At 35.5% G+C, this 14,117-nt stretch overlaps 1 protein-coding gene across 18 annotated transcripts in view; it reads left to right on the top strand.

The window, feature by feature from the left end:
- Positions 1–14,117, top strand: part of LOC138329296 (xin actin-binding repeat-containing protein 2-like) — a 141,151-nt gene that overhangs the window by 94,433 nt on the left and 32,601 nt on the right. For all 18 annotated transcript variants that reach the window (XM_069276180.1, XM_069276184.1, XM_069276179.1 and 15 more), the window contains 3 exons: positions 7,437–7,479; positions 11,351–11,399; positions 11,720–13,540. In XM_069276180.1, coding sequence (XP_069132281.1) covers positions 7,437–7,479; positions 11,351–11,399; positions 11,720–13,540 — 1,913 coding nt within the window. The remainder of the gene's footprint in view (positions 1–7,436; positions 7,480–11,350; positions 11,400–11,719; positions 13,541–14,117) is intronic.

Here is a 14,117-nt window from a genome sequence, read left to right as displayed (position 1 = left end):
AAAAGTAGGTCACTGTGATCTTCATTTGGAACTTGACCTTCCAAGTTTGTCCTGTTTCCATCTCCAATACATTTCCTGTTACTTTCAATCGGCTGATGTTTCACAAATCTAAACCAGTTGCTATGGCCAAGTAGTAAACATGATTGACAATGTTGCCTGTTGATCACCCCTGGTTATCTATCAAATGGTATACATGATACAGTTTCCATGAACTGGCAATAGGTCTGTGGTTTTTCTCTGGTAATAAGGACAACTTTAATTCAATTAATATTTAAGATGGTTTTTTAGAAGCCTGTAGATAGACTGGCCACCATTTCTTAATATGATTCTTCCAGCAGAATCTAATACTAATTTTTTTCTAGATTATCTCCCCCTAGTTAACTTAAAATCAGACATTTCACAGTGACAAAAATGATTAAGCCAAATTCAGGGATGTTTTTAATATTCTAGAGACTGGTAGGATGCAAATAAACTTATAAACCAATGGAAAAGATATCAAACTTTAGAAGGCAACTTAAATAACACAGTATTTAACTAGATAAGGTAAGAAGCAATTAGTTAAACAAGTGATGGACAATTTTGTGTGTCTAGGGAGGTTGAAGAGTCTGTCCAAGAGTATGAATGACTCTGATGACAACAGTGAAAGCGTAACAGCGGAAGAGATGTGTACACATGCTGCAGGTGTAACATTGTTACATTGGTAACAGAAGAATCTCAGTCCTTTATCTGTCCAGAGAAATTATCATCCTTTTTCTGGTGTCTCCAAAGGTCAGGTCAAGGTCACATATTTCTGTCCAGGTATATCATTTAACACTTTATAGCTATAAACAACAACTACCTCACTGTCAACTGAGGACATTAGATAGGGTGATAATGGTAGAACATTGCCTGGTCTGGTTCACGGTATGGTCTTACAAGGGGATGAACCAGGAGATTTAGGAATCCTAATTATCTCTAGTGTCACATGAAGGAATTCTGTGAAATGTGTAGGATACTTAAAATCACAAACCTGACGTTCATAATCAGTGATGCGACAGGAGTTTGATTTTTATCTGATGGAGTGAGAGAGCTAATTAACCGCTGAAAAAGAACTGGGAATGAGATGTCCGTGTATTTCGATCTGCAGCAGATGTGATAATTTGCTTTAAATCTATTTGTTACACAGCAAATAATATTTGTTTGTGTTTTCATTAATAATCCAGTTACACTGATCAGTGTGGAATTCACAGCTGATAAAATCAATAACAGCCTACCTGTAGTGTAGTTTGTGTCGGCGATGTGACGTGAGGGGAAATCAGAGCTTCCTTGATTATCGTCACCAGTACAACTTCTCTGACAAGTGAATGTTTATAGAAATGATATGTTTAGTTCCGATGTTTAATTTTACAGAATGATCTGTGTTTGATGTGTGATTCTAGTGTGTTTGTAGGTATCTGCCTCTATATTGGAACACAAGAGGATTATCAGTACACGAAACTAAGAACTGAACATTTAAAGTTCTCGACAAGAGTCTTTATCTGGTAAATGGTGAAGGTATGGTGATCACCTGCTTATATAGCTAGAGAGAGAGTGAAGATCAAACCAGTCGATATAAACACCTGATCTCGCAACTCAAGTCTCTTGTATTGGGGGCAGACAACTCCATGTGGCCAAAAGATATTTGCACAAGAGAAGACGATTGATTTATAGATGTGAATTTTATGAATTGTAGAAGTGTTGAGAGTCGTCGGCAGACCCAACAGCTTCCTAAGACTCGTCAATACGTGTACATACAGTTCAATATTTAGGCCTCCGTGACATCACACATTGATTGTATTACGTGCTGTTTTATTGTAGTTCTAAATGTTATTGTTGTAACGTCAAAAGGAGATGATTTGTTCATGGAAATCCTGAATCCCATCGATGGCAAGAAGAAACATTGTCAGAAGGACAAAGAAATGAATGGATTTTTAAAAAGTGTGGCTTGATGTTTTCTATAATCTTTTAGAGTTATGAAAGAGGAAGTATAATGCCTAAATTGGATTTTTATATGGATCTACTATATTCTTATGTAACTTATCAACATTATTATTGAAGTGGTATCTCTTTTCTTGATTAACACCTGACTAAGGTAACAGCTGGATTTTTACTTTCACGAAAACATATATAAAAATCATGGAGTATTTTATCAAAAAATCTTTGTTATTGAAGTATTGACAAAGCACATCCAGGTTTCAAACTGCCATAACTTTGTGTATTTATTACGGATTTGTTACCATGACGTCTGTGCGCAGTAGTTTACCTGATTGGTATAGTGGCTACCTACACAAATTCCGCACTACAGCCTCACTTCCTCGCACTAAAAAGGAGCTACGGAACTGTGTACAATGGTACCCTGTCACAGATACTGAAGGTAACACTAGATTTGTTTTCAAATCAATGGAAAAAAAATCACTAATGAAATGTTACATTTTTGTAAGCAAAAAAAAGAAAAATATGTTGTACATACTCTGTACATATAACATCAATTCCTGATCCAATTACTTATCTTTTCCAATTTTAACTCTAGCTTATCTCCCATTGTTTAAACTTAAGCTTATCTCCCCTTTGTTTAAACATTAGCTTATCTCCCCTTATTTTACGCTAGTTTATCTCCCCTAGTTCTTACTCTGTCACAAAATGATACTTTATATTCAGATGTTGAAATGTTCTGAATAAGAAATTACAAGTTTTTCCAGAAGATAACAATGATTAAGTATCTTCTCTATTTGTACATACTTGAGTTGGCCATCTATTTAAAGCCTGTTATTTATTTCAAGATGACTGATAATTAATCTATTCCTGTATGAAGTGGTCAGCTTAGAAAATACCCTTTAAGTATGACCTGATAATCTGAGCTGTAATTTATTTCTCAGTGAACCAACCAATTCAGGGGCTCCAAATATCCCCCATTACTAGGTTGAATCATTTGACCTAACTTTGTGGATCTAGAGTGTACTGAGCTGGGGAGATTCAAGTATTACATACCTAGAGATTGGCTGATGGTCCATATTACTCTGATAAGGATCACCATTACTGGAAAATTAACATCTGTTTGATGTATGTCTCTGATCCCAAGAGACCCCCTACCAGAGTCAGTACCCTCTCAGGGTTATCAGGATACTTATGACCTGGCAGGAAGATACAATATTCTATCCAAATCAATTGTCTATGTAGCATACCTCTATATTGAACAAATCTTCTAAAATTTCATTATTCTATTCTACATTTATCTCATGTTTAATGATGTTTTGAAAAAAAAAATCAGCCGTAAAATGGATATTTTCACAATGTAAGGGTCTAGTTTAACTGGTTTGATATTGACTGGCTTTTATTCCTTGATACAAATTTCTTGATGACAGTTTACTGTTCATTCTGGATAACCTCCCCCTTAATTTGAAACAGATGTTATTTCTGAAACTGAAATCATTGAGTTTTTTCCTGAACTGACCAGTTTTGCTGGATGTTTTGATATGAAACATTTGGTTTTGGTCTGCATAACATCACAATGGGAAACAGAACTGTAAGTCTGCATAATATGACTGTGACTTACACCCAATCTTAGACTATTATATATAGTTGTATTGATAAGTACTAGCATGCCGCTGTCCTAATTATACCCATGTGTAGTACCACCTACATGTACCAATTAACAAAACATCCATAGAGGTGAAACAGGAGAGTTCCAATCTGGTCAGCATCATCAGGATGTTTGTATATATATTTTCAGGATTTGGAAGAATGTTTCATCAGATTTAGCATCAAGTGTCACAGTGGAATTGCTTTGTTCTGTGAATATTTCTAAGTAATCATGAGTTAATTATCTTTTGACAAGACAAAAAATTGTGGAGATATATGTTTCAACAATTCAACATGTGCAACATCCAGTCATCATTGATAGAATTAGACAAAATTATTTCAGATATCAATCATTTACCTGATATTTTTTTTTCTAAATTCTGAATGAAAGGTTATGAATTTTTAGATGATCATTTGAACAATTAACATGACTGAAAATCTGAACTCTCTGACCCAACTGTAACGGATGTAAGATTTGTTTGTAAGAAAAATTATATCTTTTTGATCAATGAGGGCACCAAGCCAAGTTCATAATTTTACATTCCAGTAATGGTCTAGTTATAATATTTTTTCAAAAAGAAAAGTTTGACTAAAGGAATTATCAGAGAGAAGAATTCTGAATTTGTAGTGGAACAAGACAGGGCACAGCTGATGGGGATGCTGTGTCGCTAGGGGGAGCCATTTAATCATCAGATAACCGACCAATCCCAGGCTTTGATACAAACCTATAGGGCTTTCTCAAAACCCACAAAGAGGGGTTCTCTCAGAAATCTTCTGGAAGGATTGTGGCTCCCTTCTGTTAAAGGGCTTTTGGACTACAGTGCAACTTAAGGATCATTCTGATTTTAGAATTCTTCGAATAGAAATTTTTGACAATATCATGTTAATTTGTGTTATAGAATAGATAGTATTGGGTGATTTGATGGAATAAGGAAGTGATTTACACCATTTATGAAGAATTTACTGCTCTCGTGAATGGATGATGCTGTGATTCCCACTTGATTTTATGTATGAGAGGAATTCTGAAGTGAAGATAAATGCCCTTCAGTTCATTATTCAGTGATTGCAGGTGTTTACAGTGGTGTATTAAGAAAAGATGGGATGCTTCCTTGTGGGAGAATTATGTTGGAATTGGTAAAACCAAAGTAGATATTATTCATTAAGAAATCTGAAGTGATTTTCATTATTCTATGAACTGCCTTATTGTAGGGTAATTGAAAAGTGTTATGATATAAACAGATGGTTTCAAATGATAAATGATAAGTGACAAAGTGACCTTACAGGACTTGTGTCAATACTTACAAATATTCTGAAGTGATTATTGTCAAATCTTGATACAATATGGCTGAAGTAAGCCAAGGAAGATCTTGGTATCAAACCTATGCTCAGCAACTAAACTTTCGTAGGAGACAGAGTGATTTTACTTACAATTCAAACAAAGGTAATTTTCTTCTCTGCATGTATAAAGATGTTATGAGCTAGATGGATGTCCCCAGTAATTAATGATATTAATATTTCTTTCAAGGGTTTCTAAGATTTCACAGCATTCATTTACTATAATTGATGCAACTTTTTGTTTTGAGGTAAAAATATTTAGATTGTATTATAATCTTCTTCTTCTATTTTTTAACTTGAACTATGTTTAGAAAGTTTCATCAACTCAACATTGACAAATTATGTGATCAACATTATTAAATTCTATAACAGAAAATAAAGTTAGTGAATATATAATATATGATGGTTGGTGAGAGCATGGTCCCATATAACCTTAAGGCATTATGTTATCAGACTCGGATATGTACATTGTGTATACATTTGTTTATATTCCTTGCAATATTGGAAACAGACCATGCAGGGTATATTATCATGACAATATTCCTGAGAGTACCTTATCCTTGAGGCTTTATCTAATATAGCCATGGAGTAAGCCACCAGCTACTACAGGATTGCTTCTCTAGATGATTCCTGCTGTTCAAAGAATGATAAACCATTTATTTAAATAAACATGTCTTGGAGAATATCATGATCAATTAGAGTTTTAATAACCTGTCTAGTGTAATATTCTCAAATGGTTGTTTGTTATTTTGTATTCATTTGTGAGATAAAATGACAAAATACATATTTTTTACAATGAGGTAAACAGGCCACCAGACCCTAAGTTGCTGATAAGACTTTCTCAGCAGAGTTCTTTACTAGATTATCTCCCCCTAGTTTAAAACTTAGAATCAGGCATGTAGTAGAGACAAAAATAATTAAGCCAAATTTAAGTGATTATTTTGATATTCTAGAGACTGGTGGCCAGTCTAACTATGAGGTTACACTCAGTATTTATAGGTATAGCTATTTTGAGTCTAGAATTGATTGGGCTATTTTTAGTATTGATTATTTCAGTAGATTTAAGAAATTTTGATTCTGTTCAGGTATGGAATTACAATATGATATAGCTATATATATACAATGATTCATGATTTAGGTTATCATATTTACAAAACCTAATGTCGGGTAAACAAAATTCCTCCCTGAGAAGGAATTAATGTTTAGCCTATGATTTTATGTCCGATAAGGCAAGCATTTACCATCCTGTCATCACAGGGAACAATTTCTCTAGTGATGTAAATGTAGACTTACATAGTCAGGTTTGAAGTTCTTCACAATAGTTATCTCCAAGGATGTAGACACTGTTTCTTCTGAGCATGATTTCAGATCACACACAGTAAAGCTTTGAACCTTTCCAAATATTTCTCTTGCTCTGAAAAGTTGAAAGTTGTTTTTTGTTTGAAATATAAATATTTGGAGAGTGCTATACAATATGAAGTTACCAAGTGTTCTGTAGGACTGCAGTTACCAACATCAGGTGTTCTTTGGAAAGACTGGTTTTTGTAATTACCAACAACATGTGTTTATTATAGAACTGTTGTGTTAATATCTATAACTTTTAAAGTTTTCTCAAACGATTACGAAAAAATTTTCTTTCACAAAACTTTTGAATCTTTTCCGTTTGATGAATTTCAAGAGTTATAGTGTTTGTATTGGTATTGTTTTATCCTGCTCCAGAATTCTGGCTGGCACTATCACAAAAAGTCCTAGTTAAAACAAATTTCATTTGGTTTTAGTCTAAAGATTAAAGTGATCTGCCTCTGCCTTGGTGTAAATGTTTCCCACAGTTGTCCTATCCTACCCCTCCCCTCTGGAGTGGAGACAAGAATGTCTTATAGATGTTTCTAGTGTAAATGGTGTCATTTGAAACTATGGGTAATTTATCAAATGCAAAACCTGTATTTCGCCCATTGATGATAGCATATAATATAAATTAATTCTAATATATTTGGCCTGCCCCAGATCTGAAGTACAGTTTTATTTTTATGTTACCTGCAATGCAGGTATCACTATGTTGATGTCTAGACTCCAGCATTGGTGTCCATGGGTTTCCATGGAACTCAAAGATTGCTTTTGGTGATAAAACTCCATGGGCATCTTCCCATAAAAAAGAGCAGATGACGCATTCATATTTCACGGAATTCTTGTGATTGTTTCTTCAGTATTCAAAGCCTGTAGGAAGATTGATTTAATACAGGGGTTTCAAGATCCCAAAATGACCTGGGTAAAGTACAATTTAGTCCCACCATCTGGTGATTATGATGTCATCATTTGATGTGAGTTTTGTGACGTCATAATCACCGGAAGGTGGGACTAATTGACAGTCAATTGTACTTTACCCATGTCATTTTGGGATCTCAAAACCCCTGCATTATTTTATCTGTTTATCTTCAGAAACATGCATACAGTACAAAATAGTCAGAAATATTGTCTAATTCATTGATCATTTTGTGTCTTTTCAGAAGATTCTGGACCAACAGTTACCACTTCTTCAAAATCCAGCAGGTAGGTTAAAGGTTACTTCCTGTTAATGTGATGTCATTCCTGTTGTACATGTATAACGCTCATCATTTTGATATATGATAAGTTTAAATTATCATCATCAACATATACAGCTTGAAATATTGTCTCTTGGTAAGAATTGCCGAAGTTAAGGGAGATTTCCATGCCTACCCAGATGTTTTGGCCATTTTCAAAGCAAGACTTTACATATAGCACTAAATTAAAACTTTATTTTCTATTAGTGAAGCCTTCAGTAGATCTGCTTGAAAGTAAGATAGCTTGACCTAGCTACCTAGATATTTCTTGTGCTACATTTAAGCTTTAAAGGTATTGATTTAGGACTTTAGTATTGGAAAAGTATGCTACACGATTAACTGAAATTATCTTGAGTGAGGCGTAGAGGAACTTAATGTGTTCCTGCACCGGAAACTTACTATACCGCTACTACTATGCAAAAGTAACAAATCATCTTAAGAATAGTTTTTGGGTGTCTTAGTCACAGCATGTCATTGACTACAGACAGACAGACAGACACCAGAGCAGCAGCAGTGCTGTGTGTGGAGGTGGTTTGTGTTACTGACATGTGTTTCTTGTCAGTACTACCACCTATTGATGGGGGTAAGTTGTATATTTACATAGATATCAGGGTACAACAACCTCAGGAGTAGGTATTCACTAGGTCACCAACATGCTTTTCTGCATGTAGAACCTGAGCAGCTAGGCTAATCCAAGAGTTTTGTAATAACTCTGTGATAAATTTGTAAAGCTGATGTTGAATTTTGTTTTAACATCCTGACAATTGTGTTGTTAAATAAAAAAAAAAACAATTTATTTCGCAGACAAATATCAGTCATTATGTTAAGCTTCATTATTACTCTTTATCATGGTTTGAGCAAAAATGTATGAATGAAAGGTCAAGGCCAAAGGTTTATAAAGTTTTGGACATCTGAAGAAATTCCAAAATTTGTTTCACTGGCAATAATCTTCTTTCATAGACCAATTGTCAACTGGCAAGATCACTTTGTCTGTCAAAGTCAAAGGCTCAAGGTCAACTAGTAGGATCACTGTGACCAAGACCAAAGGTCAACTAGCAGGATCTCTGTGTCAAAGACCAATCAAAGGTCAGCTAGCAGGATCTCTGCGTCAAAGACCAATTTAAGGTTAACTAACAGGATCACTTTGTCAAAGATCAAGTAAAGTTCAACTAGCAGGATCACTGTGTCGAAGACCAAAGGTCAACTAATAGAATCACTTGTCAAAGGCCAAGGGTCAATTGGCAATGTTGAAATATTAGACATAAAGGTCAATTAGCAAAATTATATTCTAAAAACTTTAGGTCAATTTATTTTGATGGCATAATTAATGTTCATAGTCACAATCTCTTGTATAGCTTCTTCTAATTTGTGTTAAATTAGGCAGTTTCGGGTACATTAGTGAACCATTAATATCGTAAGTACAAGAGTTAAGGAGAAATCTCCATATATAGCCTGTAACATAAATGGATTGAGGATGACCTGTTGTTGTAGAATTCCAATTTGGATAAATGTTTTGCATATGAAAAGTATGTGTCTTTGAATTCAGCGCTAGGTGAAAATGATACAATATCTCAAGATGTTTTAATTACAGCTGTTAATATATTACTAACAGCTAGTAGCCCTCCCACTCTGTGCTACCAGTTTGAAAACCACATGGAGCATATATATGTTGATGGTTTTGCATTGGTTACTACGGCTTCATTTCAAATGTCTGGGACATTCTTGAATAATGCTGGTTTAAATACAAAAGACAAACATTCAACCAGACCAACTAGATTAGATTAAAAAGCCAATGATGTTATTTTCACCTGAGACCCAAAGATAGGTGAAACAAATATACCGTATTTTCCAGAGTATAAGCCGCGACCGGGAGTGCGGCTTATACACCAGTGCGGCTTATCCGTGGACAAAAAACAAAATCTGACAGTGTTTTTGCATTATTACGTCATGATTCATATGTGAAAATTGTAAGTTTTACTCGCCAGTTCTGTTAAATTATACATCGAACAAATCACTGTAAAAGTGTTTAAAAGATAAAATTTGCAATGAAAATATATTGGAGATGAAAATAATTATGAATCAGATCACACATGTTCATTCGTAAAATTGTTTAATTCAAGTGCACGTTTACAATCACAACACAATGGCGGTTTAGTTACACATAAAAAAAATCACTGTAAAAGTGTTTAAAAGATATAATATGTGATGAAAATATAATAAAGATAAAAATAATAACGTACCATATATATGTTCAATCATAAAATTGTTAAATTCATGGAAAATCGGCCGACTGAAGCGTGGTTGTTTACAGTTACAACACAATGGCGGACTGACTGCGCTATCGATTTGCTGCATGATTGTTACCAAGAAAATAATAACTAAAACGTCAAAAATCATCAAATATCAAACAATAACTTAAATATATTATTTAATATTATGTGTGTGCAAGAAATGTCCGCAGACAGCAAGAAAACGATCTTCTGAATGACTGCTAATTTACACGTGTTACACTCGGTCAACATGTGTATTTCTCGGAATCCTGTCGCTGTGATTTCAATGAAATAATCAGCAATCAAGTTTATTCGTGTGTTTTACATGTTATATAGAACATTATAACGATGTTATAAGCATCAAACAGTCTATAAAACATCATTTAATCGATCTCTGCAGCGGCAAACACCACAAGGTCTTAATCCGGAAGTTTACAAAAACAAGGCTCCGGAGAATTGCATCATGGGATACCTAGTTAACAAACAGTGGAAGAACACTCTTAACGAAGTCGATTGATACAGTAACTCTTTACACAAAGATATATTTAATACACAAAATATATCAAAAAAGATATATATTCCATTCCTATGCATAACGTTACTGAAAAAGTATTTTACCATCGTACTGAAATATGAGCGAGAGTAAGCATGCACTCAAACTTGCACACATGTTACACATATATTGGTCAACAGGGGAATTTCCTGGAATCCTGTCGCCATGATTTTAATGAAATAATCAGCAATCAAGTTTATACACGTAAATCACATGTAATTTAGAACATTATACCGAGTGTAAAACATCGCACAGTCATGTTAGAATAATTCAATCGATCTCTGTAGCGGCAAACACCACGAAATAATATCAGGAAATTTACAAAAATAAGGCTTTGGTGAATTGCATCATGGGATGGCAAGTTGACATATAACACTCTAAGCGAAGTCAGTTTTAGGTTAATGATGCAAATCTTGATAATACAGTAATCCTTTACACATCAATATAATAAATATGCGAAATATATCAAAATAGAGATAAAATAAAATCAAATGCATACTGAAGAAAGTGTTTTAATCGGCATGCTGAAATATAAGAGAGAGTAATTGTGAAATTGTACGGCTGCCATGTTTGTTTACATACAAGTAGGCTTACGTAATGGCAGAATAAACAACGAACAGAAACATGACCAAGTCCATTTTGCTAAAGATATTTACATCATAGTGAGTTTTATATGTCATTTATTTACAGTACAAGTTTACAGATAGTTTTCGTGATTCTAAACGATCGATAAGCATTACCGTACTTCAATAGAGATCGATTGTATACACAGATGGTAACGTGGGTGCATGGGTCTAACTTTTGGTCGTGGCTTATAAAACATGTCTTATACATGTACAAAACCTGAAAAAATCGTACAAACGGCCTCTGCGGCTTATACACAGGTGCGGTTTATTGTCCAGAAAAAACGGTATATATTAGATAATGGAATCTATTAAATGTGAAGTACTTAGTATATATTACTAGATTTTCTGTATTCCTTTATGTCATTGACCTACTTTGTATTTTTGTTACAGTGAAGTGGTAGAAAATGGACTCAATGACGCCAAGGAAAACAAAGAGGAGGTAATTTGTAGATTTTTTAGGTCACATGACTGTACTAGGTCATGGTGACCTATTGCGAGAGTCTTTTGTCCATCGTCGTGTGTCGTATGACGTCCATTAACATTTCCTTGTGAACGTGATAAGTAAGTAAATATTACCCAAGCTTAATGAAACTTTATATGTAGACTAACATTGGAAAGATCTCAAACGAGTTAGAAAATCAGCTTGATTCAACTGTAAATGACGGAGTTATTGCCCTTTGCAATGATAATTATTATTGGGCCTCGTGAACATTTTGACAGTGACTGATTTATGCAAGATTGGGTTCTTTATTTGTTTAGGTGCGCTTTGATGACATGGCCAACATTAAGAACAAGTTTGAGGCTGGAGACAACACAGTTATAACATCTGCTGGGAAAGTAAATGTCCACGAAGAAATCTTAAATGTACAGAGTGGAGAGTTCGAAAACGAACCTGAAAAATTTGAGCAATGGCAAAACCAGACAGAAGGAGGGGTATATGAGAGTCAGCCACAGGAAAACCCCGACGTATTCAAAGAGAGTCAGAAAAATGTTGGGGAAGAATTACCAGAGGTCGGAATGGCAAAATATGTCATGGAAAAATTCAAGAAAATTCAAGAAGAAAGCTATACACCAGAAAAAAAGAAGGAACTCACTCCAGATAGAACTGGGAAGTATGAGTATGTAAGCGAGCCCAGGTCTGTTGTAGAGAAGCCAAAAGAAGTCGTGGAAGCTGGTGTATTTGAAAGTCAGCCTACAGATCCTGAGGATGTGGTCCGGTCCTCAGATCACCTAGAAGAGGCTCTCCCAGAGCAAGGTTCTGCTAAAAGTTTACTTGCAAAATTTAAACAGATTGAAAGCGAGGTTGGCAACAAGCCACCGCCGTCTCCAGGACAAAGGGAGCTAACCCCAGATAGAAATACTAAAGGAGAGTATGTCAGCGAGCCAAGGTCGCGATTCCAGCAGTATGAAGGTAAGGTAGAATCTGGAGAATTTGTAAATCAACCAGAGGAAGTCGAAAATATAGTCAAGTCTGGTGAAGGTCTTCAAGAAGTTCTTCCAGAAAAAGGTACAGCACAAAATTTAGTTTCCAAGTTCAAACAATACCAGTCTGAATCGTCTTCCCCGCCGTCACCCCGACAGAAGAAGGAACTCACCCCAGACCGGTCAGGAAAGGTGGAATACGTAAGTGAACCCAGGGGTCAGATCGAAGCTTATGAAGGCAAGTCTGAAGCAGGCATTTTTGAAAGCAGTCCAGTTGACCAACCGGAAATAGTAAAATCTGGAGACTTTCAACCTGAGCCACTTCCTGAAGAAGGATATGCCAAAAATGTTGCCGCTAAGTTTAAAGAATTGGAAAAGTCTGGTGGCTCTTCCCCTTCTGGTACTCCTGTCAGACACAAGGAGTTTACACCCCCGAGGGAAGACATGGACCGGACCGTAGCTGGAGTTTTGGAGAACACACCCGAGTCCCTGGATATAGCCAGAGAGACTGATACCAGACTGAAGGAGGATGAGTTACCTGAACGAGGTATGGCAAAGAATGTGCTTAACAAGTTTAAGGAAATTCAGTCCAACTCACCAACTAGTCCACGGACCAAGAAAGAGTTCACCCCACCACCAGATCAAGGGTCAGGTATATTCGAGAACAAACCTACCCCTTCACTTGAAATTGATGTCAGACAGGCAGAAAGTGGAATTCTGGAGAGTACACCAGTAGCACGGCAAGATGTGGTGAAGGAACAAATGTCTTCTGAAGAAATCGTTCCTGAACAAGGATACGCCAAAAACATGGTCAATCGATGGAAGCAGATGGAATCCGAGAGTGCCAAGTCCTCACCATCACCAAGATATAAAGAGTTCACACCGCCCAGAGATAACCTGATGAGTCCCAAATCCCCCGCAGGTTTGAACAGTAGCGTGAACCCGAATGACCTTCCAGGCCAGTACCAAGAACAAGTGTCTGCAGGCGTTTATGAGAACACACCAGAACACAAGGAAGGTGTCTTCCGGGAGGCAGACACTGATTTTGAAGAGGGACTCCCCGCCAAGGACACAACAAAGTCGTTATTACAAAGGTTCAAGTCTATACAGAGCCAGGCCAAGGAAGCACAGGAAACGCCCAAACCTGTCTCCCGAAAAGTAGGTCACAGCTTCTTAATTCTCTAGATAGTGTGTCAATGTGCAACTATTTTCTTTTTTCTGTTCTTTTTTCACAGTGTAGCCATAATTAGATACTTCTTAATATTTTTAGATTTGAATCTAATTTCAAAATGAAGTAGCACAGTAAAGTCTGAAATATTTCTAAAATGAAATGTGAATGATTTTTTCTCATTTTTACTGTACATAAAGATTCTGCAAGCACTGTGAAAAAAGGATATTTCATCAGATTTCATATGCACATATCTGCAAAAAAAAACAAGAAAAGGAAAAAATAGAAAAAAAGATAGCTCAAATAAAAATTGAAAAAATTCACAGAATATCTTTAATGCAAATGGTTCACATGTTAATTTCCGTGTTTTTGGTTTTAATCATCTATGATTAAAGTATAAAGGATATCCATCATTAGTGTTTTAATTGGCAGATATTTGCATTCATTGTACAAGAGTGCTATTAATATAGCTAATTGTGAACAACATGGTTTGTTGGTAATGTAAGTTTTCTGTTGTGTTTTGTACATGTGCTAATGTGTTAATGTTTACCCAGAGATGATAATTGA

This window comes from Argopecten irradians, chromosome 8, assembly GCF_041381155.1.
Source record: "Argopecten irradians isolate NY chromosome 8, Ai_NY, whole genome shotgun sequence".
Lineage (NCBI taxonomy): Eukaryota > Metazoa > Mollusca > Bivalvia > Pectinida > Pectinidae > Argopecten > Argopecten irradians.
This window is presented reverse-complemented; position numbering and strand designations above follow the sequence as displayed.